Raw genomic sequence first — 23,443 nt, 5'->3', positions numbered from 1 at the left:
TCACATTATCACTAGTAGCGTCACATAACTAACCTGCTTACCACAATTATCAATTATACAAATTATTATTACAATTAGAGCTAAGTATAATAAGCCTTGACAGTCTCATCTCTGATGTCACCATAAATGTTAGGAAATGTGAACTTCTCACCATCTCCCTATAACAACAATGAGTTACCATGACAAATAGACAATCACTTACCAATGTTAAATATGCTAGCTTGTAGTCCGGGTCTTGTTTCCATACTCTTGTGGTACCTTTGATGTTGCCGGGTTTACCATGAGTTGTTCCCACGATAACCTTATGTCTCTTACCTACCATCACCATGGATACAATAGTATACAGTGACATCACCATGGTTACCTTGTTCAACCCTCGTATTGACCAATGAGACATTGACATTGTAGAGTGACTGGAAATAATTTTTGATGTCAAATTTGGTCATCCTAGAAAACATCAGGAGTAGATTACCATATAATAATAGTCACTCCTAGGGGGTGGGGGGGATGATCATGAGGTTTGTATTTTATAAGTGTCATTCTAATGAAGTGGTTAACAACTGTTATGAAGCAAAGCAGTTTTTCAAGGGATGCGATTTTCATAAAAATGTATATCCATGCAAACCAGCCAAGCTGTACAAAAAATGGTGCAGCCTTCGGGTGAAAAAAGTTGTTGGTGGCCATGAAATGGCTGCAATGATATGGATGATAATAATGGCATTGTGTGTGTGCATTAATAAAATGTATTATCATCAACATAACTGCAACATTTGATTTCACAACCTTTTCACCCAATGCCACACCATTTTATATAGCTTGGCTGTTTTATGTGGATTTCACTTCTTAAACTAGCTATTTATAAAGTAGGGATTGATACAAAAAGTACATGCTACAAAAAATAAGGAAACAAGATTAGATGACTACTTGCTAAAATGAGACATTTTATTCCCTGCTAATATTTTGAAATGACACCATCAAATTACATGCTGTCATAAAAGTGAGTAATACTCAATATCTCACCATATAGCTGCCTACTCACAAGTGATACAGCAATCATGATGTAGCTTAGCCACTGTTTGACTCACAAAATATCTCTTCAGCTGGAAAAAAATAATATTTTAATTTAATTTTACCGACCTACTACTGACCCTGTACTTGGCTGAATTTGGCCCGAGAAACAAAAGATTTGGTTGAAGTGGCCTAAAGAGTTCCACAAATTAATTGCCAAGTATGTTTACAATCACTGACAAACCACAGACAGCAATTATTTATCTGGTTTGTCAAAAAGACAGGGTGTCACCAAAAGGCAAAGCCTGTACGAGGGTGTTTCCCTTAACAGATACAAAATGTAACCAAACGACAGAAAAAAATGATTTCAGATACACATGTGGAATTACAAAGATGGTGAGGTACAAAGAAGATAGGACAGTATAATTGAAAAGTGATCTGAAGGACAAATGACAATCAATGTCAACTACAAACAACTAGAACAGATAAGTCTGGTGGACTGAGGGTATAAATAGTGTAAGGTACAGTGTTCACAAAACAATGAATATAGAAATTGATATTAGATTGAAGTGGTACAAGTGACAAAGCTCAAGTACGAGATGAATTGATATTACAGTAGTCAGATAACTTCAGGGAATACCTACCGTGTAATATGTCATAGATACACTACAGGTAATTCTTTGCAATAAAAGGGTAGGCCAGTGTAACTCTTGCAGACAAGCATCTGAAGATTTGTTCCAACACTTATGCAGAGGTAACCAACGACTTCCACAGGTCCATCATGCAGTACGTCTTTGGACAGATTCTGATAACAAAATTGAAGTCTAGAAGAGTCACTAGACCATTAGAGGACCATATCTGAATTATATAGTTAGGTGACGTTATTAGGGGAGTGGTTAATGCTACTCAAATTAATTTGGTTACTGGTAACAGAAACATAACAGCTATTATAATCAAGGACATTATTAGTGTGGCATATAATAATTAACTGTAGTATGACTGCTCTATTAAAGTATCTCGATCTTTTACAGTAAAAAAAATCAGTGTCTTGCTAGGTAATGTGAAATTAAGCACCTGTAATATTATTAATAGTCCTCGGGGTTCCAGGTTTCCCATGCGGGCGGGTGACCAGAAACTAATGTGTGGCCTTAAGAAAAGCCTCACACTTGAATGTATTCAATCTAAATTACTACTTGTTTGTCCAATCACAAATGCAATTAAGATCCTCTTGTAACAACTGACGGTCAGTTCAATGTCATTTGCCACAGGATTGAGGATTTGCTTCTTTGGTAGATGGTACAAAAAGAACATAATTTATTTACATTTATCACACGATCACGTGACTTACTGCATGGGTACACGAAACAGCACCACGTTGTCAGGCAGTGGTTTGTAAGGTTTCACCATAGCAACGCTCCACGGACACAACAATATTCTGGGACGAGGTCGCGACTGCCATCTGATAGCGATCTCTGCTGCTTCGCTGGTTAAGCGCGGAATATTACGACTCATTTTAGCGCCTTAATTCTAATTAATATGCGCGTAAAGATGAACGTGACTACTCGATTGTATGCCACCAGTCTGCAAAGGATAGTCTTAACAAGACCCAGCTCATCAGTGACTAACATATTTGATCGTGAAGCTAAACGTAAGCAGCGGAATCGCGCAGGAGGAGCACGTGATGCAGAAGTGTATGATTATCTGAAAGATCAGGCAAGCAAATCATCACGTGATCACTTAGCAACACATTTCCCATAGATAGCAGCTAACATCTGTGATCGCTTGAGTGATATTAAGAGGTGTGGTCATTGTTTATGTGTAGCTGGGGAGAAATGTGCGGTGTATTATTAGGGATTTCCCCCTGGTACTAGATGTTGGGTGTGGTCGAGGACACATCAACAAAACGATTGATAAGGTTTGGTGGATCATGTAATTCCACTGTTGCTCATGTGATCTGTTAGGAGATTGTTGGTAAAGTGTTCCAGTGTGATCCTGCCGCTAATATGTTGGTGTGTGTATCATGTGATCCTTGTTGGGTGTGGTCATTGTGATCAGTTAGGTCAAGTGACATCATGTGATCCCAGTTACAGAGTGATAGCAGATTGCGAATTCCTTCCATTTGAAGATGACAAGTTTAACCTAGTGACTAGCAACCTCAGGTGGGTGTGGCTGATCATGTGATGTACACTAGTACACGGACACCTACTCATAATCCAGACACTTAGTTAAAGTCCCAGAGTACATAAACTCACCTAGACACCTTTTTGGTTTACAGTGCTGTATGATACAATTCATGAAGATCTTGACCTTTTCTGGCTTTTCTGACTGACTGCGTGACTTACATAATTACTTTACTTATCTGTGTACTTACTAATATCATCAGACAAGTATTACACCTAAGGGTACAGGTTTGGTTTTTCATTGCTAGATGTCACTTCAGCTTAGCAGGTTTTGCCAACTACAGTATATACAATACACACATCATGGGCTTATCCCCTCTGTTGTGTTCTAGTACTATTCACTAACAACGCAAGGTGTCTATACATGGTAGCATGACTTGCAGAGATGGTATGATTCTTCACATGTAACGCTGTGTAACATGACTTCTTTAGTGTAATGGCCTCTAAAACTTTTCATTGCTGTGTGTACATTCAAATGAAACATTTTTAAAGCATATATGTTTCTTTTGATGTGGTATGCAAGGATAATTATGTTAAAAGAATAAACAAAACAAGTTGGGGAAAACTTTTGATAACATTAGTGACCCAATTTTGGAAAACCATCCTTTTCTGCACATTGATCATTTTTCTCTTTTTGGCTAAAATGAAGCACTGGGTGTTTACCCATCTTGTGTTAAAATTTTAGTTTGATATCTTGAAGCATTCCAGAGATACTGTATGGCCAATTTACTGTCTAATACATTACAAACTAACTTTTTATAGTAAAAGAACTTCTGATAGTTAAATGAAGTGTTCTTGGATTTATTAACTTGCCAGTATATCATTTCTTAGTTTTATCCATGTCATATCCTGAACAAATCACCCAATTTGTAAGTTAATTGCTGTCCCACGCATGTAAAAATTGTTAAATTGTTTGATACAATCATTCATATCTCCTAGGGAAAAGAAGCTTTGGCATGAAACTTCACAGCTAGTAGGTTAATAGTTACTTTATCCAAATGTGCAAAACAATGAATTTTTTAAAAAATTAATAAACTTTAAAATGAGTTTTTCTGCAATTTTACATGTGCAGAAAGGGATGGGATCACAGGAAGAAAAGAAAAACTAGTGGAACAAGGGAATGGCAACACAGTCTATACCTGCAGATATATTTAATCTCTATAATTAGGGATTAATTGCCCATTAGTATATCTGCAAACTACCGTAAGTGTAGAAATTTTCGTGGTGTAGAAATTTCCATGGATTTCGTGGTTTGCAGCTGATCCACGAAAATTAATCCATTTAGAAACTCATGTCTCAGCTCAAGCAGACCTATTAACAGTTGCCACCAATACACTTTCCTTATACTATTAACATGCATAATATATTAATTCTATGTAATGCACTACATACAACCTGACAATGACACGTGCACCTGTTCACCATGTAAATACATACTGATGGCCTTGTTCAAGTATGTAAGGCTCATTTCCTTTGATTCCAGCAGGCAAGATTCTTTTTGTGCCCCACAAAATGGCTTGCTTAGTCCCAGATAAGTACGCCAGCATAAATGGAGTAGCCAAAGCTGTTAAGCTGTAAACCTTAAATGCGACCTTAACTAGAAACACGAATTTTGCTCCCTGTGGCTCCTTGAGAAAATAAACTGGCTCGTGATTAAACCATGAAAATTATACCCACGACATTTAATATGCTTACGGTATTCCCTTGTTTTCCTAAAACAAGCTGATACCTACAATTTTTCCTTGTACTTGTTTGTATGTGTGTAATAAGGTGTTCCATGACCTAGTGTGATAAGGTGTTCCATGACCTAGTGTGATAAGGTGTTCCGTGACCTAGTGTGATAAGGTGTTCCGTGACCTAGTGTGATAAGGTGTTCCGTGACCTAGCGTGATAAGGTGTTCCGTGACCTAGCGTGATAAGGTGTTCCATGACCTAGGGTGATAAGGTGTTCCGTGACCTAGCGTGATAAGGTGTTCCTTGACCTAGTGTGATAACGTGTTCCATGACCTAGTGTGATAACGTGTTCCATGACCTAGTGTGATAAGGTGTTCCATGACCTAGTGTGATAACGTGTTCCATGACCTAGTGTGATAAGGTGTTCCATGACCTAGTGTGATAAGGTGTTCCATGACCTAAAGTGTTCCTATTATGTTGTAGTCTCCACTGGCATAATGATCTACCAGCTGCCATAAAGGAGGTGTGCCATCACATCACATGATCCGCATGATGTCATCATCATACAGGTTTTACGGGTTCTCAAACCTGATGGAGTGTTTCTAGGAGCCATGTTTAGTGGGGACACCTTATATGAGCTAAGGTGTTCACTACAACTAGCGGAACTGGAGAGGAATGGGGTAGGAGATTGTGTGTGTGTGTGCCTGTTGTCATGTTGTGTGTAGGGATTCTCCCCTAGGGTATCCCCCTTTGTCGAAATGAGAGATGCTGGAGGACTATTGACTGGATTTTCTTTAACTACAATAGTGAGTAATTTTGATTGTCTAATTTAGTATGGTGATCATGTGATCCAACAGGATGTTGATGACATCATTGTAAACTATCCAGACATGATTTCTTTGATGTACGACCTTAAGGGTGAGCAGTCTACTAGTTCAATTAGGGCCATGTAAATAAATTTTTCACACACTACCCTCTAGTAGAGACAGCTAATAATTATATTACTGTACACCTGACTGCCTTTGTGACTGTTCTATTAGAGTATCTTGATCTTTACAAGTTTAGGAGCTAGTATTAGATTAGCTACAAGATCTATCACTGCTTGCATGGACCAGCCATACTCACAGACATCACATGAATTATATTTATTTTCCAAGACTTCAGTTGAAGACAAAGCCATGTTGCCATAATTTAAACTAAGTAGAATTCTGTAGTAAAGTGTTACTGGATATTGGAAAAATGTTCCAAATTGCCATTAGAAGTTCCGGGATAAACAACTTTAAAGAATTCAAGTCAGCATAACTTGCCAAGGTTAGCAAGCTTGCATATGAAATTTACACAAAAGATATTACCTTTTCAGACCACTTCCAGTACTTGTAGCTGCTTGTAGAGTTTCCCACCAAATAAGATAGAGCATCTGAGCAGTTGGATGAGCAAAGTAGTATCATGAGTGCTCACAAAGGAGTAGGGGCCACTAGGGGTGGTAGGGTGGACAAGAGATAGACTTCAAAATGGAGGCAGACAACAATTGAAAGTCCAGACATGAGATTACAGGGCTATGCTGGCTGATAGGCAGCAAAATCACCATAACAACGTTTGGTCAGGCCATCCACCATTAAACCACTAATTTTTGCTAAGCCAGATCCTTTACAAGGTCAGAAACCGCCATTCAAGCTCTTTACACAACCCAGAAAAGACGTCTGTTAAAAACCAGCCTCGAGTTGTTTGAGTAGTACTGAGTGTCAAAACTACTAGTATGATAGTGTAGCTATCCACTAGTGTTGTTAGTTTGATTTTTCCTCATGTGCGATTTGGATCGGTTTTGTAAAATCTGGTCACAAATAAAGATCGGCCATTGTAGTGACGTGACCTTCATACAGCCTCATCCCCAGCCGCCCACGCACTTGATCACACGAAGTTGAAGACCTTCGCATGATTGAGTGTGTAGGTACGAGACAACTTTATATAGTGTCCACCAAGACAGGTGTCCACTAGTAACACTCACAATGTTATATCAGGTATGGGAGAGAACAGCAGCACCACCCATAGAGCTCACATGATCCCCAATGATGTCATCACTGCTGCTAGTGCTATTTATAAAGGTGAGGAGGATCATGTGATATCATGTGACCTCATGTGATCACTAGAAATTTATGGTGATAATGATGGAACTATCCCAGCCACTTTCCAGATCTTGTATTTGATTGGCTGGAAACCTGACCAATCACAGGTGATAATTCTTTGGTATTACTCATTAAGATGAGCGGTCATCAACAAGTGTAATATGTGATGTTACATTATTACAGGATCATAATCCACAATTATGTTTGAACTCTAGACTAGCTAGTTTTTAAAATCAGACCAACAGGTGGTGGCAAGACTAAACTGTAGTCAGATTTGTATGAAGTATCTACTTGACTGCTCTATTAGAGTATTTATAATGATCAAAAGCTGTCAAGGATTTCAGGATGCCGGTTAAGTGTAATATCATGCACGCTACTGAAATATGTATACTGAGCTAGTTAAAACAGGACCCCATTCAGTTCCACCACTGATCAAACATCTCATATCTTGTAGTCCAACACATTGAATGTTACTAGCTAGTAGACTACTATGTCAACACCACATCTGTTAGATTACCACACACTCATACTAAGTGTGTGTACTACATAAGTGTGTTCATGCTGTATGTTGCCAAGTTTGTTAGTGCCATTGTTTTGTTGTATAAATTTTTAATATCAATTGGAAAAACAAATTGTGTGTACAATATTATTGCTCTAATTAATGTTCACCCTGCTGTAGGCTAAACCCAAGCCAAGAGGAACAGCTACAGTGTCACTGAAAGACTTAGACAATTACTTGAAGAGATAATATTGTTACATTAATGGTATAACTTGTAATTTATTCTGAATAATGCCTGCCTCTTCTCTAACTCTCCGGCTCTCATTTCGGTCACCATGGAGACTGAACAAGACACTTTGTAAATTGAGACATCTTGCTAATTCAGCGTGTGTGTTACCATGGAGATTACGATGGGCAGCATCAGCCATATCAAGATACTTCTTAGCTCTAGGGAGTTCCCCCAAGTATATTAACACATGGGCTAGGTCGATCATTAGACTGGATATCTGACTCTTGTGATGGTTGCTAATACTACCACCTGTTGCCATGGTAACTTGTTCATACATGACCAGTGCTTCCTCTATCAGTTGACGAGCTCTTTTCTTGTCGCCATGGTTACCACAAGACATTGCTAGGGCAGACAGACACTCCGCATATTCTAACAACTGTTTGTTAGTGAGTTGGGTCTTGTTTCCATGGTAAATATTAGCAGTCTTCTCCAATAGGTCATGTGACTTATCTGACTGGTCAATACTACTGTAGACATTAGCCATCTCTGAGATCACATGTGCCACTAAGGGATGTGTCTTACTATTGAGTCCCTCCCACTTGTGCAGAACTTGCTCATATAAACCTAGGGCAGTGTAGGGGTTATGTTTCACCATCATATGACCAAGTGCTAGTAACTGCATACTCCGAGCCTGATCACATGGGCTCACAAGATCCACTGCTATGAGGTGTTCAAGGTGGGGTATCATGTGAGCTAATACAGCTAGTTGAACCAGTTCCTTAGTAACATCACTACCTGTCACAGTGACATAACCCATGGCATCATTACGTACAGTGTCCATGACAGAATCCAGGACTCGGTGGTGATGTGCTAAAAGGTGTTGGTAACTAGGATAACTGATCAAGTGATCCCTTGGATACTGACTTGTTGTCATGGCACCAGAGTTACCATGTTCTAGTGTTGATGCAATACCTGGCAATTGTCGTCGATAACTACTTAACACCTCTTCCTTGTTAAACCCTCTCCATCCACTAAACCAGTTTTGCTTTGATTGACTCTTTGCTGCTTGTAATGCCTCACTCTCTAGTAATGGAACAGTGTGCTTTAAATAAAACTGTTGCATGGCCTCCTTGTGAAGTTGATTGTTGTGGTACAATAAACAAACACCGGTCCTCTTGTTGTCTTGGTAACTAAGAAGTGGACACGTTAGTCCAATTGGGGGTTCCCCTACAGGTAATGTAACTGGTTGAAATATCTGACCAATCCGTTGCCACCACGATGCATCGTCACCTGAACTTATCTCATTAGCTGTATTGGTGGGTGTGGTCACCTCAACGTGATATTCAGGATGTTGTAAATGACGTACTATCACTGGAACAGGAATGGGGTATGAGGAATGTAGACTAGAGACAAGATCAAATATATGCCTCAACTTCCCGTCATCCACTGCATGTTTACCGTATACGTCAAACACATTTCCTTCTTGTTGCCGTAGTAACTCCATGAGCCTGTTATACCGGTCACCCCCTGTCATTGTTGCCATGGTAACTGCAGCACAGCTGATAGCTAGTGGATTATGGCCCAACATGTCCACCAGTTGCCTAGCAACCACATCATCTTGTTCTGTGATGGGAGTAGCTGACAATTCAGCTAGTAATTGTAGACCCTTGTTGCTTGGCAACCTGTAATAGATTAGTACCAGTAACCGATGGCACATATATATACAATATAGTGTACACACATGTACTAGTACAGGGGAATACACAAGCAATGACAGTCTTTGAATACCTCACACACAAATGTGACCGTTTCAGCAGTGGTTTGCAACTAAATTTCTTTTGATTTTTTTTCATCATTCCCTAGTGTTCAAACAATGTGTTACCAAGTTTCAGCATATTTGGGGTGAGTAGTTTTGGGATTGTAGTACTAGACAGTAGGAAGAGCAAAGAAACCAATTTGTACCAACTACGGTGCAGCTTGAATCCAACGTCGCCCGAGCAAGTTGCTTGCGATTAAAATAACTTGCTGATTAATGGGATGTGGCTACCATTTTCCTCACGAGTCTTCATCCCTTGAGTCATAAGATGAATATTCGTGAAAGAAACAGCTGCCACGCCTCTTAATTAGCAAGTTATTTAATGGTAAGCAACTTGCTTGAGCGATGTTGGATTAAAGCTGTACCATATACTGAAAATAAACTACAGGCGCTTAAATTTGCAGCCATAACTTCTGTTTGGATTGGTCTAGACCATTTTTTAAAAGTTTGCTTTTCTGGTAGAAGAACTTGCTATTGTAGCAAGTGCAATATATTTCTATTATTAATTTTAGGAGTGCAATTTTACTATCCTGGACAAAATTTTTTCAGATATTCTACAAATAGTGACATCATCAATTGTTATAAAAACATTTGCATGTTTTATCGCATTTCATCGATTTGTAAATACTGACTAATATTAGAATTATTTTCATGAAAGTAGCAACAAATATTGAGAACCAAAGTTTTGTCCACATTGTCAATTTCACGACATCCCGTCCTCTAGTTTCTGCTATTACAATAACATTATATTTACTTAATCATTTTCTGCTAACGGTATGAAAGTCTGATGCTATCGTCAACAACTATTCTTAAAGAATACTTCACCCACTACCAACAAACTGATAACTGGTCTCCAGACTCCTTATATCAGCCACCCAACACTTTGTGTTTGGCATTATGTAAAGTAGTCATCATGTTTGGTTATACAATCCCACATAGCAATCAATAGTGTGACCCATGTAATAACACTTATGGCAAAACTTACTTGTCAAGGATCACATGATCTGCTGATGGGATGGATTGCCTGAGGACTGGCAACACCTCCAGATCAGATGCCACGCCCACTAACCTCCCACCTGTCATGTATGGAACAAGTGTACGAAATGACTCTACCGTTTCCATGGTGATATCATCCACTACTATTAACCACTGACACTTAGATGATGTTAGTTTATCCCTGAGGGTACTTAACATCAGTTGTAATTGTTCATCATGTTGTAGATAATGAAACAGCTTACCAGATGGGACAATGTCCACATCAGTTAGACCATAACTCAGTAGACACTCCCTCAGTGTTGTGATAAAGTTGACATGCGTGTTAGCATTGATGTAGAACACCCTAGGCTGTCTCCTGCTCCAGATAGGACGATTTAATAAGAATTCTCTACCAGTTTGTAATACTAATGTGGTCTTTCCACTACCCTCCGGACCTGTCAATATAACCTGTCTCTTGTTCAGTAACGGAGAGTACAGGTTGATAATTGGGTGACAAGGAGTGGGAGGTAGGCACTGGAACAAGTTGGCTACATATTTCTTCTTCCTTGTAATGGAGTCCACAAATAATCCAAACACAAGGACCACACCCACAAAACCCATGGACACCATAAAGTAAGGATTGTCATCAAAGAACTTCTTGGTTCTCTGAATGTAAGACAACTTGACTGAAGTGCTATTATATCGTAACCACCTAGTTTGATAATGGCCTAATCTTCTCCACATTGTCTGTGTTGATTTGTTGAACAACTTGTATTGGTGGAACTGTTGTGACGTCACTATAGTAACTGATGTATGATGGTCACGTGCTCACCTTTTATTTGCCTTGCTGCAGTAATTCTGAAAATCTCTCCACTCTTTCTCGCAGTATTCCTTCTTTCCGCCGTTCCGCTCTAGACACTCCTTTAATGGGTTGTAGTCACAGGGAGTAGCGCTGCCACTTTCCATCAAATACGCATGCGCTTTAATTGGAATGAAATATGGCGGATGCAGGGTATTGGTTGGAATCGTGAGAGACTACAATATCGACTAGTAGATTGAACCACTGTTTATTATAGAGTACAATATATATTAGGGTGAGTGTAGTGCGTTAAGTAGTACGTTAATAGTGCAGGGCGTACTATTTGAGCTTGTGAGTAGCCCGTGCGTGTGTTCAAGTTGTTAAATGATGTATTAGTAGAGTATAGCCAAGTGTGTGGTGCGTGTTGAACATAAGGGGTTAGATATATTGTATGTGCGTGAAAATGATGGAGTTGTTCATGTTCCCTAGGTAGTAATTTACTAAGCAATGGTATTATCAGCGAAACAACGAGAAGAATTGTAAGGGACTATAGTGATGATGGTGTGGTGGTGGTTAATGGTTGTTGTTGCTACAGGAATAATGCTATAGCAGACTACTTATTAACACAAGGGTTTACTGACACGCTGGACGCATTTAAAAGGGAGGCTGATGTGGTGAGTTGTGATTGGTGGTATCTAAGCAACAGTGGCCACTTGTACTTGATTAGAAAAATGTTGGCGAGGCTAGATATAATGGACTATTGGAGAAGAAATGGACGTCAGTTGTAAGACTGCAAAAAAAGGTATGATTGATTGTTAGTCGTATGCTCAGCACACAGTGGATCATATACACATAGTCTTGTGATTATATTGTGGAGGTCTTTAGCATTTTGACATGTAGTCAAGGAAAAAATTAAAATGTTGAACTAGCAGATTTAAAGTGAAGTTTATAGAGTGCATATGGAGAGAATCCCTCTAGTTTGGTAGTATAAGGTTTCTCAGTTGGAATATTAAGGGACCTTCACTGAGAAGGAGCTCCATGATATAGTTGCTGTAATGGTCAAAGTATCACCTTTAATTGGTGGACAATGTATCTGTTAATTGTTATATCAACAACAGACCTAAGCAAACAGAATTACTAATAAGGAATGAATAGTTAGTAACCTGTGGTCTTGCTGGTGGTCTTGCTGGTGGTTTACTGCATTCATCAAGTGAAAATTGGCAAAGCCAGAAACAAAAATGTCCTCACTGTTAGCTTACTTTCTGGACAACACAGGCACCATTAGCATTCATTTAGGCATTCATTACCAATGTCCGGCACGGTGTGCACTGACAAACTCAAAGGATAAATCTCGATGCCTGCACTCACAATTTGCTTCTTAACAGCTTACTTTTTGGACAAGACAAGCGTCTTTCTAGCCAGCCACTAGTAGTAACTACTTGTTACTGGCACTATAGTCACTCAATGGTTATGAATGGATGTCATGCTGGTGCAGTGGCACTGATACAATTAACTCGACTTAAGGAAAAATTGCAATGCTAGCATACACTTTCTGTCACTCTTTCTTAACGTAGGAAATTTTCTAAATCACTGAGAATGGATCGACATTGGTTTCTATGCTATTTAGAGCCTCTCAGATGATGTGGGCTTGGCTACCCACAATTAATTACCTTGGCCACAAATACACAAACTGAGCTGGAAAATCAGGACACCTTGATAATCGGGACACCTTGATAATCGGGACACCTTGATAATCGGGACACCTTGATAATCGGGACACTAGTGGTTGATCCCAAGGTGTCTATATTTGTGTCCCTAGTTCAGTTTATTGAACTTTATTCTGCAACTCATTAAGGAGTTTTTATTAAAGATGGGTATACATCGATATGTTGAGACATGAATGATGTGTTTACTAAATCCAACATGTTTACACACACGTACTACACATTACATAGTGTATGTGTGACCGTGTAACTGATGAACTTGATTAACTTGATTATGTTATTAATTCCCAATTATACTAATTGTGTGGTATAAGGGATTAACAATACAAAGTCACACATTCCTTGTAGAATTATACAAGTTGTATAATTTTAAGGAGTGGTCTGTTCAAGAGTACATGATAATAACCCAAGAGTTCTGGCTAATGTTTGAATTCTGACACTGTCAAATGCATCCCTAAAGGTGGTTGTTGTACGACTGTTTTCACTGGAGTTATCTTGGTACACTTTGCTTGTACAAAAACTGTTGAATACTAGTAGGTTGAATAACACGAAAAACTGGTGAACTAAGACCCATTGTTGTGTACGCCTTTTAAGTTATAATTTTGCATGAACGAACAATTTGTGTTACTCTACGCAATCATTAATCTCAGGGTAATACACTATTGGTTACTATTATATATTCTTGGTATCATGTATCTCTTCATTTGTAGAGTTGTGAGTTACGAGTCTTTTCCCCATGAACTAGTAATTTCCATGAACTAGTAATTCCGCCAAGGTATAGTCTCCATTCTATATTCCAAGGTGTTTGAAGTGAAGAATTAATGATATTGTTAACTATGACCACAATGTAACGCATGTCCCCATTGCAGTACATGTGTACATTCACGAAACAAAGAATATTCGAATTCTTCGAACAAGGTTTTGTCAATTTAAGGCTTGATCTGTTTAATCTACTGATTAAATCTGACATTTTTACTGTAACACACATGATTATGATCACTTGATGCAAACTGTGTGGCCAGGTTTGCTTTTCTCTTTACTATGGGCACAGGTCTAGCAGGTTATGTTCTAATAACAGGTTTACAGTTTACCCAGTCAGACCTGTTTGTCCTTACACTCAAACAAAACCTATTTTCCATCCTATTTAAAATATTGGAGTTTCATAATTAGATGATAGTTCACCCCATGCAAACATTTACTAAACACTTTATTGACCTCTGGTTTGGCCAAAGTATGTATGAACCTATTTCCTAGGCTGTGTTGAGATGTTTATAGCTGTTCAGTAGTTAATGATACCTACACAGTTAACAAGTGGTTGCATATACAATACCACATATTGTACCAAAAGCAAAATCTCTATCTTATCAGACAGGTTGATGCCATATAACGGGTTATTTTCAAATGAGTTTAATTTTCGAATTATTCGAAGAACACAGCTTCTACGACAATTTAACTCTTTGAAAAGAAAGCTACCTTGTGCCAGGTTGGCCGAATTCTGTCCGCTATTAAACAGAACTCCACACCTTATCATCCTAGGCAGAAGAAATACAAAATAAATACCTGATATTTCTTTCCGTACTGCAGGCCAACACCTTTGCTTTTGTTGATGCCAAGGTTGACGCTGCAACAGCCACACCCACAGCAAATCAATGGTGAAGATTACTCGTTTCCCCATTGGCAAAACCACCTCTCCTATAGTGGACCAGTCCCAGTACAATAACACCTAATGAATGTCTCATTTTCGATTACATCACTATGCGTGGTCACTGTCTTCACTTAATTTAACGTGCACTTACAAAAGTAATTTTTGTTGCCATGATCATTACTGGTCCTTCTGTTATTACCGCTTTGTAGCACTGTAACCTTCTACAGGGTTGGTTATAAGGGATTCGGAAAAATGCACAAACATGTGGGGTTCTTGCAGATCCGCCATTTATTCTGGTCACATAACACTTGTTCAACTAGTGTGTACATATATAGGTCTCCATCATATGTGATTTTGAAGACATCCCATTTGTGAATTAGTTGAATAGCAATGAATCACATCTAACAGGCACTTAATATAACAGCTATAACTTATGAATGCAACTTTGTGTGGAGATGTAACTTGGACAGTCACATTCTCTACAAATAGGTGATCCCATAAGTTAGCTCCTTCCTACAACCCAAAGCAAAGGCAAAAAGATGAGAGTGAACCATGTGCCTAGTGTGACGCTTATTTATCTTCCATCTCCTTGGGAGCTCTGACACAAAGCAGATTTTTGAATTCCTATAGCTTTGGAGAATACAATGATGCCGCTGTTAGCTCCTTCCTTCATTACAAAGCAAATGGTGGAATTTTTGTATGCTATTTAATTATCGATATTTGCCAGTTGTTTGAACTTCATATAATCACACAAATGGAAGTGAATTCCTACTAAGTAACATTCTGGTTGTTATGGTGACCATAGCAACAGTGAAGTATTCTCCTTATTAGGTAATGTCTATGGCTTTCCTTCTAGTTGCAATTTTGTGGCTTAATTTGATTGGTTGGAATTAGTGTAGACTGTATGCACATGGTACATGGTAATAAATTATGTTGAAATTGTTTAGTGAACTTTGTGTGTCTGTGTGCACACGTCTGTCTGTCTGTTGTGTGTGTGTGTGTGTGTGTGTGTGTGTGTGTGTGTGTGTGTGTGTGTGTGTGTGTGTGTGTGTGTGTGTGTGTGTGTGTGTGTGTGTGTGTGTGTGTGTGTGTGTGTGTGTGTCTATGTGTGTCTATGTGTGTCTGTGTATAGTGTGTGTGTGTGGTGTGTGTGTACGTGCATACATGTGTGTGTGTGTCTGTGTGTGTGTCTGTGTGTGTGTCTGTGTGTGTGTCTGTGTGTAGAGTAGTATACAGTATTATTATTATTAGTATGATACACTGTTACGTCATCTTTACTACTAGTGACATTGTCCTTACCTGTTACAGGTTATTGATCTAGAGATGAAGTTAGGAGAAGTTAGTAGAGAGATACAGGAGGGAGGTGAGCAGTGCTACATCTCATATAATACATCTTGTAATGTTGGCCTGAGGGTGGGAAGGTACTATATAGTTACTACTAGTTAAAATTTGCCGTAACAGATCCCCATATATGGCAACTATTCTAGAGTGGTTGTGATAAGCTACAATGTAAGGTGTGGGTGATGATGTCTCTGAGTTGTAATGTACAAACAACACAAACAAAATTACTATCGTGGTCCCCATAGGATACTATCGTGGTCCCCATAGGATTACTATTGTCATCTATATGATTTTCTATAAGCCCCGTGCTTTTATTCAGATACCAGTGTGTTGTCATAGGAATTGTTGTTGTTGTTGTTGAGGGCTAAATTGTTTTGTGTTAACATTTTGAATGGATCAGTACCTGAGGCATTGTTAGGTATTCTTGAGAGATTTTGTCTTAAAACTTTGTTGACTTCTATTCTGTACTGTACAGGTCCCAGTAGAAAGACACGGTCATCTAGTGATTGGATACCAAGACCTCCAGAAAAGTGAGCCACACACCCTAGTCACACCCATCATTACTCTTCCTCCTGTAGATATGCTCTCACTGGACACCGGACCACTATTACTAAAGTGATATTCCATCCTGTATACCAGTAAGTGTGACTTGTAGTGTATATCATCACTATTGGATGTCATCACTATTGTTATGTTATTTGTGTTGTTACTGTGTCTACCCCTCCTGTACAGTTTGGTAGTGTCATCATCAGAAGATGCCTCAATAATGGTATGTTATAATCCTGGGAAATACCCCAGCTCTGCAGTTGTTTAGTAGGGCCGTATCCATTCACTGGACTGGATTACTGGACTCACATAAAGTTTGTTCAAACACCTTTTCAACCACTAAAACGATTAGTATACGACACATGGAGGACACTATGTGTCTTGCATATTAGAGACCATACAGCTTAGTTTTAGTGGTCTCTATTAATGGCATGACTACATGATTAATTGTTTGAAGTCTTGTTACACTTAACGTAGTTTTTCCAAATATGTGCAGCCTTAGCACCTTCCTGTTTGAAAGTGTGTGCATTGGAAAGCATTTCTCTTGGTTAACTGCAACTCTGCACTTGTTGCTATTAACAAGCATTATACACTAAAGAGCTGGCAAAGCTAGAGTAAACAAGTAAACTACTAAAAGACTATAGGCGATGCTATATCATTAGGTAATGTAAATGCGTACAAGGTGTAAGCTTATATCATTGTGTGCTATTTGACTATGGAAACAGACAGATGCATTACCAGTATTAACAGTGTGCACAGTGCTTGTATCATTGCTAGGAGCAGGCAAACTATTGTTGATAACAAACTAAACTGTGGATTTAGTGCAGTTTTTGTGAGTAATGTGCTGTCTTGTGGTGAATGGTGTTAAGTCTGGCTATGAAAGGCAAAAAAAAACAAAAACAAAAAAACAACAACTTGAGTCCACTAGTCCAGTCCAGCAGTCCAGTCCAGTAGGTCCAGTCCAGTAAATGGATACACCCATTTAGTAGGAATCCTAAAATGTTTGTGCTGTGGTTACTATATCACTGTATTATCCACACAGATATGGGATTATGATGCAGGAGATTTCGAGAGGTCACTAAAAGGTCACACTGACGCTGTACAAGATATTTGTTTTGATCACACAGGAAAATTTTTAGGTCAGTAGTAGTCAGTTTTTATGTGGTATTTAGATCTTAAATATATTGTTTACACAGCATCTTGTTCTGCTGACCTGTCAATCAAGTTATGGGACTTTGATACCTTTCAGTGTGTGAAGACATTACAAGGTGTGTGTGTGTGTCTGTTTGTCTCAGTGTTTTGTTGTGGGGAAATTTCACTTTAAAATTGAAGATAGCATCCAAATGTACACTATTTAGTATCATTATAAAAATGATTCACATTGCAAATGTGCTTTTACAGGTGCATCTGCAGGCACTAACATTCAATGTATTTGGTAAATGAAAATATCAAAAAAAAATGATAAATACTTTGTTAAATATCCTTAGTTGACTGAACATAACAACCCAGGGGAATACCAACAAAAATTACCCAGTGGTTTCTTAGAATGCATTCCTTAACCAGTGACCAGTGTACTCCTCCTCCTCCTTAGCACAATGCAGAGCAATTATGCTGCAGAACAGTGTAATGTTGTCATTTTGTTTACCATACTAATAGCTTTTTATTGAATATTGCCATAAGAGCCCCATCTAGTCTTACATGGCCAGACCACGTGTTCTCTGCCACAGCACTAGTTGATTAGAAGGTATATATAGTTACTTATTAAATATCTTCTTATTTCTGTGGCAGAGACAAAGTGGTCGAGACTAAAGGCTGTCAAGGAAGGTTGGCAGTAATGATGTGGTCACTTACCATTTCACTAGGGAGACAAAAAAAAATTTGTAACCAAGAAATATAGGGATCATTAATTTGTGATCATGGAATAAACTGCAAAAACAAGTAATAGTGATAGAGAAGGGATTGCTGAGGTGGTAATGTAAACCACAAATCTCTATTTTGCCTCTTCTATCGAGGCAAAATAGGGATTTGTGGTTTACATTACCACCTCAGCGATTCCTTCTCCATCCCTATTACTTCTTGTTTTGCAGCTTTTCCATCACAAATTATCAATCCCTATTCAGGGCTCAACCCAGAATATTAACCTAGAGGGGGCGAAGTAAGTCGCTTCGGATTCTAGGGGGGTCTGGGGGCATGCTCCCCCAGGAAAATTTTGAAAATTTAGGTGTAAATATACTCAATTTTGGTGAAATTTTACTGTGATGCCATTGAATATTGACCATTGGATTATACAACTTTGGGATCAATTAAACCTTTCCATTTCTCAAGGCTTTAGGTATAAACCTAGGGGGGGCAATAGCTAACCCAGAGGGGGCCTGTGCCCCCCCCCGCCCCCCCCCTAGATTAACCCCTGCTATTCTTGTTGTTTGAATTTGCAATTCTTTTGCTCATATCCATGTAGTATGTGTCTGCAGGTAGACCTATTCTTACATTAGGACCCTCCTTGCATTAGCATGCGGCCAGCAATTCTGCAGCTTGCTCAGAAATTCCAATTGAAGCACGTTGTTTTCAGATACTTTCCAAGTGGCGAGATGGAGAGACTTCTTACTGGTTGTGGGGTCTGCACAGCATTCATGGCTTGAGAAGATGATGAACCACCAAACAACATACATATAGTAAACAATACCATAGGTAGTTTGCTGTAGTTTACTGGTAAAGTGAACAACAAGATGACACAAAGCAACCTACTTAACTACAATTAAAACACTTAGAATGGAATGCTCCACTTTTGTGGCAACACGGAAATGAAAAACTTTATAAAATTAAAAAATCTGAAATGTTCAGAATTGGATTTCAGTGAGAAGCGTTAATGTTTAGTGTTTAGACTAACACGTCTGATGTATTCCATACACTGCTGCAAGAAAGTTGCTTCTGTGGCCTTGCAAGCCAATGGCGTCCCACAACTATAACAAACACTTTAGTCCTTAAGGCAACACAAACCTGGGTAGAAATATTTAAAGACACGCAATTAATTTTTGGCTACTTCCTGTGGGCTGTAGACATGTGAAACAAGAAGATGATGATGGAGATTTGAGGCTATTTTGAAAAGGTCAAATATGTTATAATAATTATTGTTCAGCCTTAATAACAGTTCAGAAGCTTTAGAGAGTTGTTGTAAACATACTCAGTAGCCTAGAAGTGTGAGTAAAGCTTCTTGCTCAAGGAAACAACAACAACAACACCAAGGTGGCCCCAGCTGGTAATTGAACCTGGTACCTTTTGATTACCAGGCCGATGCCCTAACCACTTGGCTATGCTGCCCCACACAATATGTGCACAAATTCCTGACTTCTTGAAGGAATGTATTTATTAGATACAAAGCCAATGTGGGTCTCGGCCTGGTACAGTGGCGAGTCATGATAATTGCTTGAATCGTATGGCCTTTGCACTGACGATGCTTCTGCCCTATCAACTTTCGATGGTAGGGTATTGGCCTACCATCGGGAACAGAGAATTAAGGGGTTCGACACACACACACACACACACACACACACACACACACACACACACACACACACACACACACACACACACACACACACACACACACACACACACACACACACACACACACACACACACACACACACACACACACACACTTCATACCTACCAATAAACTGGTACCAATTTAACCAAAATGATTAATTTAAAACTGAAGGAGGATTCAAGCAATAAAAAAGTAGTGAAACAAGAGATGAATGATGGTATTACGACATAGCTCGGTGGAAAAATTCCTATTACCACCATGTGTTTAATGCCAATGTAGGGATTTTCCCACACAGTTATAACTACCATCATTCACATATCATAATTATAACAGTTGAATATCCAGATGGGACTTTGTGTGCCCACACTTTCACTTGTGAGAAATGGTATAGTCTCCTGTGTGTTACTAGTGCTGTCCCAGGAGGGCATGCCTGTGCTGACTCAACACCTGAGTAGTGCACAGATATGTCCCAGTGCTGGCAACTGGGCAGTGTGACATGCAGTTGAAGGCTTTTGTGTGTGTGTGTGTGTCTGTGTGTGTCTGTGTCTTTGTGTGTGTGTCTGTGTCCCATGTGTTGATCTGGTATTGCTGTTTTTAGTGATGAACCGATAAGAGATTTTTGTTGATTATCCGATTAAAATTTACATAATGGCCGATGCCGATAACTGATTCGATGTTTATTTTTACCAAAATTTCATTCGTATTTTGTAAAATTGCCATATTTTTATGAAAACAATAACATCAGGGTCAGTAAAATTAATTGGCTAAATACTCTGCTAATAATTACTGACACCGATATTGCTGAAATTTGGCTGATAAACCAATTTCCGATTATTTACATGCTTCACTAGCTGTATTACCTTATGCTATAAGTGATCTGGTGTGAGGGTATGATAAATACTTCTTGTCCATTACACTTTATGAATACTAGTATGTGTTACTGTTTGCGTCACTATGACAGTGTACATGTACACACTGTATATGTTACATGTTTTGTTACATACTTTGTAGGTCACGATCACAATGTATCATCAGTATGTTTCATGCCATCCGGAGACTTCTTAGTGTCATCATCTCGAGACTCCACAATAAAGATGTGGGAGGTGGCCACTGGGTAAGCTGTTGCTAACACCAGCCACACCCACATTCAGCCACACCCTCTATCACTGCAGGTTCTGTACTAAGACATACCAGGGTCACAGAGAATGGGTGAGATCAGTGAAGGTCAGCCCTGATGGTGCACTACTAGCCAGCTGTTCTAATGATCAGGTGATGTCATGTGATCCAGCTACATTGAGATCATGTGATCCCCTGTATTACAGACAATCAGAGTGTGGGTAGCATCCACTAAGGAGTGTAAAGCTGAGCTAAGAGATCACGCCCATGTTGTAGAGTGTATATCATGGGCACCAGATTCTGCTCTACCTTACATCAATGAGGTAGCTAATAGTGAGGTGAGTGGTCCTGTAGCACTGGAGATATGGTTACTATTAATACTGTGTACTATTAATAGAACAAAAAAGCAGCATCAGCCTCGCCTGCATCAGGTGGTCCATTTGTTATATCAGGATCACGTGATAAAACAATCAAAATGTGGGATGTGTCCACGGGCCTGTGTCTATTATCACTGGTGAGCACTGGATCATGTGATCATTTGCTTGATCACATAATCTCCATCCATAGGTTGGTCATGACAATTGGGTGAGAAGTGTGCTATTCCATCCTGGTGGAAAGGCTCTAGTTAGTGTCTCCGACGACAAAACATTGAGAGTCTGGGATTACAGAAATCGGCGTTGTGCCAAAACATTAGAGGTGCATCAACATTTTGCAACATGCATGGGTAAGTCTCCATCATTTAGAAGTGTAATGATAACATCATGTCCTCGACAGATTTTCACAAGACAGCTCCATTTGTAGTAACTGGTAGTGTAGACCAAACTGTTAAGATATGGGAGTGTCGTTAGTTATTATTATTATTATTATAATAGAGCAATTCTGTGTCTCCTTGGAAGAGTTTTTGTATTGCATGTCCCTACACCATCATCTCTGGCCTATAATATTATATTATATTGTAATGTACAGTAATATGTGATGTGGCCAGGGTCTTGTGATAAAGGGATAAGATGTCATTTGTGCAGTGTTGTAATAATACATCATTACACAGTAGCTAGTGGTATAGAGGGTGATGTTACTAAGTGACAATGTTTCATTACGAAGCTCATCAAAATGATTGTGATGTATTGACCTTCAGAAGAGTGACCATGTAAATGATAAGGACCGGAGTTGTCTATTTTAGTTAGAGACAAAATGGGATTTTTCAGGGTCTCCATACCCCCTTTTTGGTCTACTTGTAGATCAGGACCACCAGTCTACCAGTGTAGAACAATACAATAATTATGGTAGTTTATATTTAAGATGAATTTTACTCAGAGGTGGAATAAGGCTATGTGCACACACCTGTGCTTTGATGAATTCATGAAATCTAAACACATACTTCTACAGAAGTTATACAAATCTAACTTGTCAACCTTCTTTGTCAAAGTTTCCTGTTGACTTTGGAAGTCAAGTTAGTGCTAGAAAATTTACATCATCAACTGATTGCACCTGTATGTGTGGACTACACAACATAGTCATGATGTGTTACTGATCAAGATGGTGACCAGCTGTATGTGTGGACTACACAACATAGTCATGATGTGTTACTGATCAAGATGGTGGCCAGCTGTGAAATCAGATTGGAGACTTTGAAGCGTGTAATGGAAGGTACAAAAAGCATTTCTACTGCTATACAAGATGATGGTTACAAAACTCTTGGCAAAATACAACACTCTTGATCTACATATCCTCAGCAACATGTCATGGACATAATCACGATCAGTTGGTAGCTAGTGTGTAATCACTGGACTAATTGACTGAATGTTTTTTGGTTTTACCAAAAGATTGGGGTTAATGTGTAGGGACCCGCCGATTATGCTGGCATAATTTTGAGCATAATAGGTACCTAAAAGCATGCATTGAGCATAATGCCAGCATAATAGGTTAAATAGTATAAATTCTTGTTGGAAAAATGACAATTGCAAAATAAGATCGATATACTACAATAGAGCAGTCAGTAACTCTAATAGGACAATCATGAAACTGACTGTTCTATTAGAGTATATCGATCTTTTCTCTTACATGCAGCAAGAATTTATTATTTGTGTTCCAGCCACTCATTTTTTTTCTTTCTATACAATGTTAAACTAGTAGCAAAGCATATGAACTAAGACATGAACATTGAGCATAATCGAGCATAATAGGTAAATATTGAGCATTAATTTAAGCATAATAGGTGAAT

General features: G+C 38.9%; 4 protein-coding genes across 6 annotated transcripts; 2 read left to right on the top strand and 2 right to left on the bottom strand.

The window, feature by feature from the left end:
* Positions 1 to 2,551, bottom strand: LOC136245065 (large ribosomal subunit protein uL23m-like). Its single transcript, XM_066036575.1, has 4 exons — positions 2,357 to 2,551; positions 365 to 447; positions 203 to 315; positions 1 to 158 (listed from the first exon to the last, which is right to left on the bottom strand). The coding sequence occupies exons 1-4, from the start codon at positions 2,518 to 2,520 to the stop codon at positions 81 to 83; spliced, it is 438 nt and encodes a 145-aa protein (XP_065892647.1). The 5' UTR covers positions 2,521 to 2,551; the 3' UTR covers positions 1 to 80.
* Positions 2,389 to 7,794, top strand: LOC136245064 (arginine-hydroxylase NDUFAF5, mitochondrial-like). Its single transcript, XM_066036574.1, has 12 exons — positions 2,389 to 2,721; positions 2,767 to 2,807; positions 2,860 to 2,923; positions 2,970 to 3,017; positions 3,064 to 3,167; positions 5,346 to 5,385; positions 5,432 to 5,542; positions 5,588 to 5,668; positions 5,720 to 5,780; positions 6,881 to 6,964; positions 7,010 to 7,092; positions 7,665 to 7,794. Exons 1-12 carry the CDS (start codon positions 2,545 to 2,547, stop codon positions 7,731 to 7,733), a joined length of 963 nt encoding a protein of 320 aa, XP_065892646.1. The 5' UTR covers positions 2,389 to 2,544; the 3' UTR covers positions 7,734 to 7,794.
* On the bottom strand, positions 7,575 to 11,501 carry LOC136245062 (uncharacterized). Its single transcript, XM_066036569.1, has 3 exons — positions 11,337 to 11,501; positions 10,515 to 11,287; positions 7,575 to 9,395 (listed from the first exon to the last, which is right to left on the bottom strand). The coding sequence occupies exons 2-3, from the start codon at positions 11,246 to 11,248 to the stop codon at positions 7,739 to 7,741; spliced, it is 2,391 nt and encodes a 796-aa protein (XP_065892641.1). The 5' UTR covers positions 11,249 to 11,287; positions 11,337 to 11,501; the 3' UTR covers positions 7,575 to 7,738.
* LOC136245063 (lissencephaly-1 homolog B-like) lies at positions 11,455 to 22,191 on the top strand. Of its 3 annotated transcripts, none has more exons than XM_066036571.1 (16): positions 11,455 to 11,598; positions 11,793 to 11,842; positions 11,899 to 11,977; positions 12,031 to 12,105; positions 15,981 to 16,035; positions 16,489 to 16,543; positions 16,592 to 16,651; positions 16,746 to 16,782; positions 17,602 to 17,698; positions 17,756 to 17,827; positions 21,118 to 21,220; positions 21,279 to 21,375; positions 21,429 to 21,560; positions 21,620 to 21,736; positions 21,790 to 21,946; positions 21,997 to 22,191. In XM_066036571.1, the coding sequence occupies exons 2-16, from the start codon at positions 11,811 to 11,813 to the stop codon at positions 22,068 to 22,070; spliced, it is 1,242 nt and encodes a 413-aa protein (XP_065892643.1). In that variant the 5' UTR covers positions 11,455 to 11,598; positions 11,793 to 11,810; the 3' UTR covers positions 22,071 to 22,191. The 3 variants fall into 3 exon arrangements, with proteins under 3 accessions (XP_065892643.1, XP_065892644.1, XP_065892645.1); XM_066036572.1 differs by having other exon boundaries at positions 11,468 to 11,598; positions 11,797 to 11,842; XM_066036573.1 differs by lacking the exons at positions 11,455 to 11,598; positions 11,793 to 11,842; positions 11,899 to 11,977 and having other exon boundaries at positions 12,058 to 12,104; positions 15,979 to 16,035.
* Positions 22,192 to 23,443: the final 1,252 nt, after the last annotated feature.

The sequence above is a fragment of the Dysidea avara genome, chromosome 15 (assembly GCF_963678975.1).
Source record: "Dysidea avara chromosome 15, odDysAvar1.4, whole genome shotgun sequence".
NCBI lineage: Eukaryota > Metazoa > Porifera > Demospongiae > Dictyoceratida > Dysideidae > Dysidea > Dysidea avara.
The sequence above is the reverse complement of the archived record's forward strand: the minus strand, read 5'-3'. Positions and strand labels throughout refer to the sequence as shown.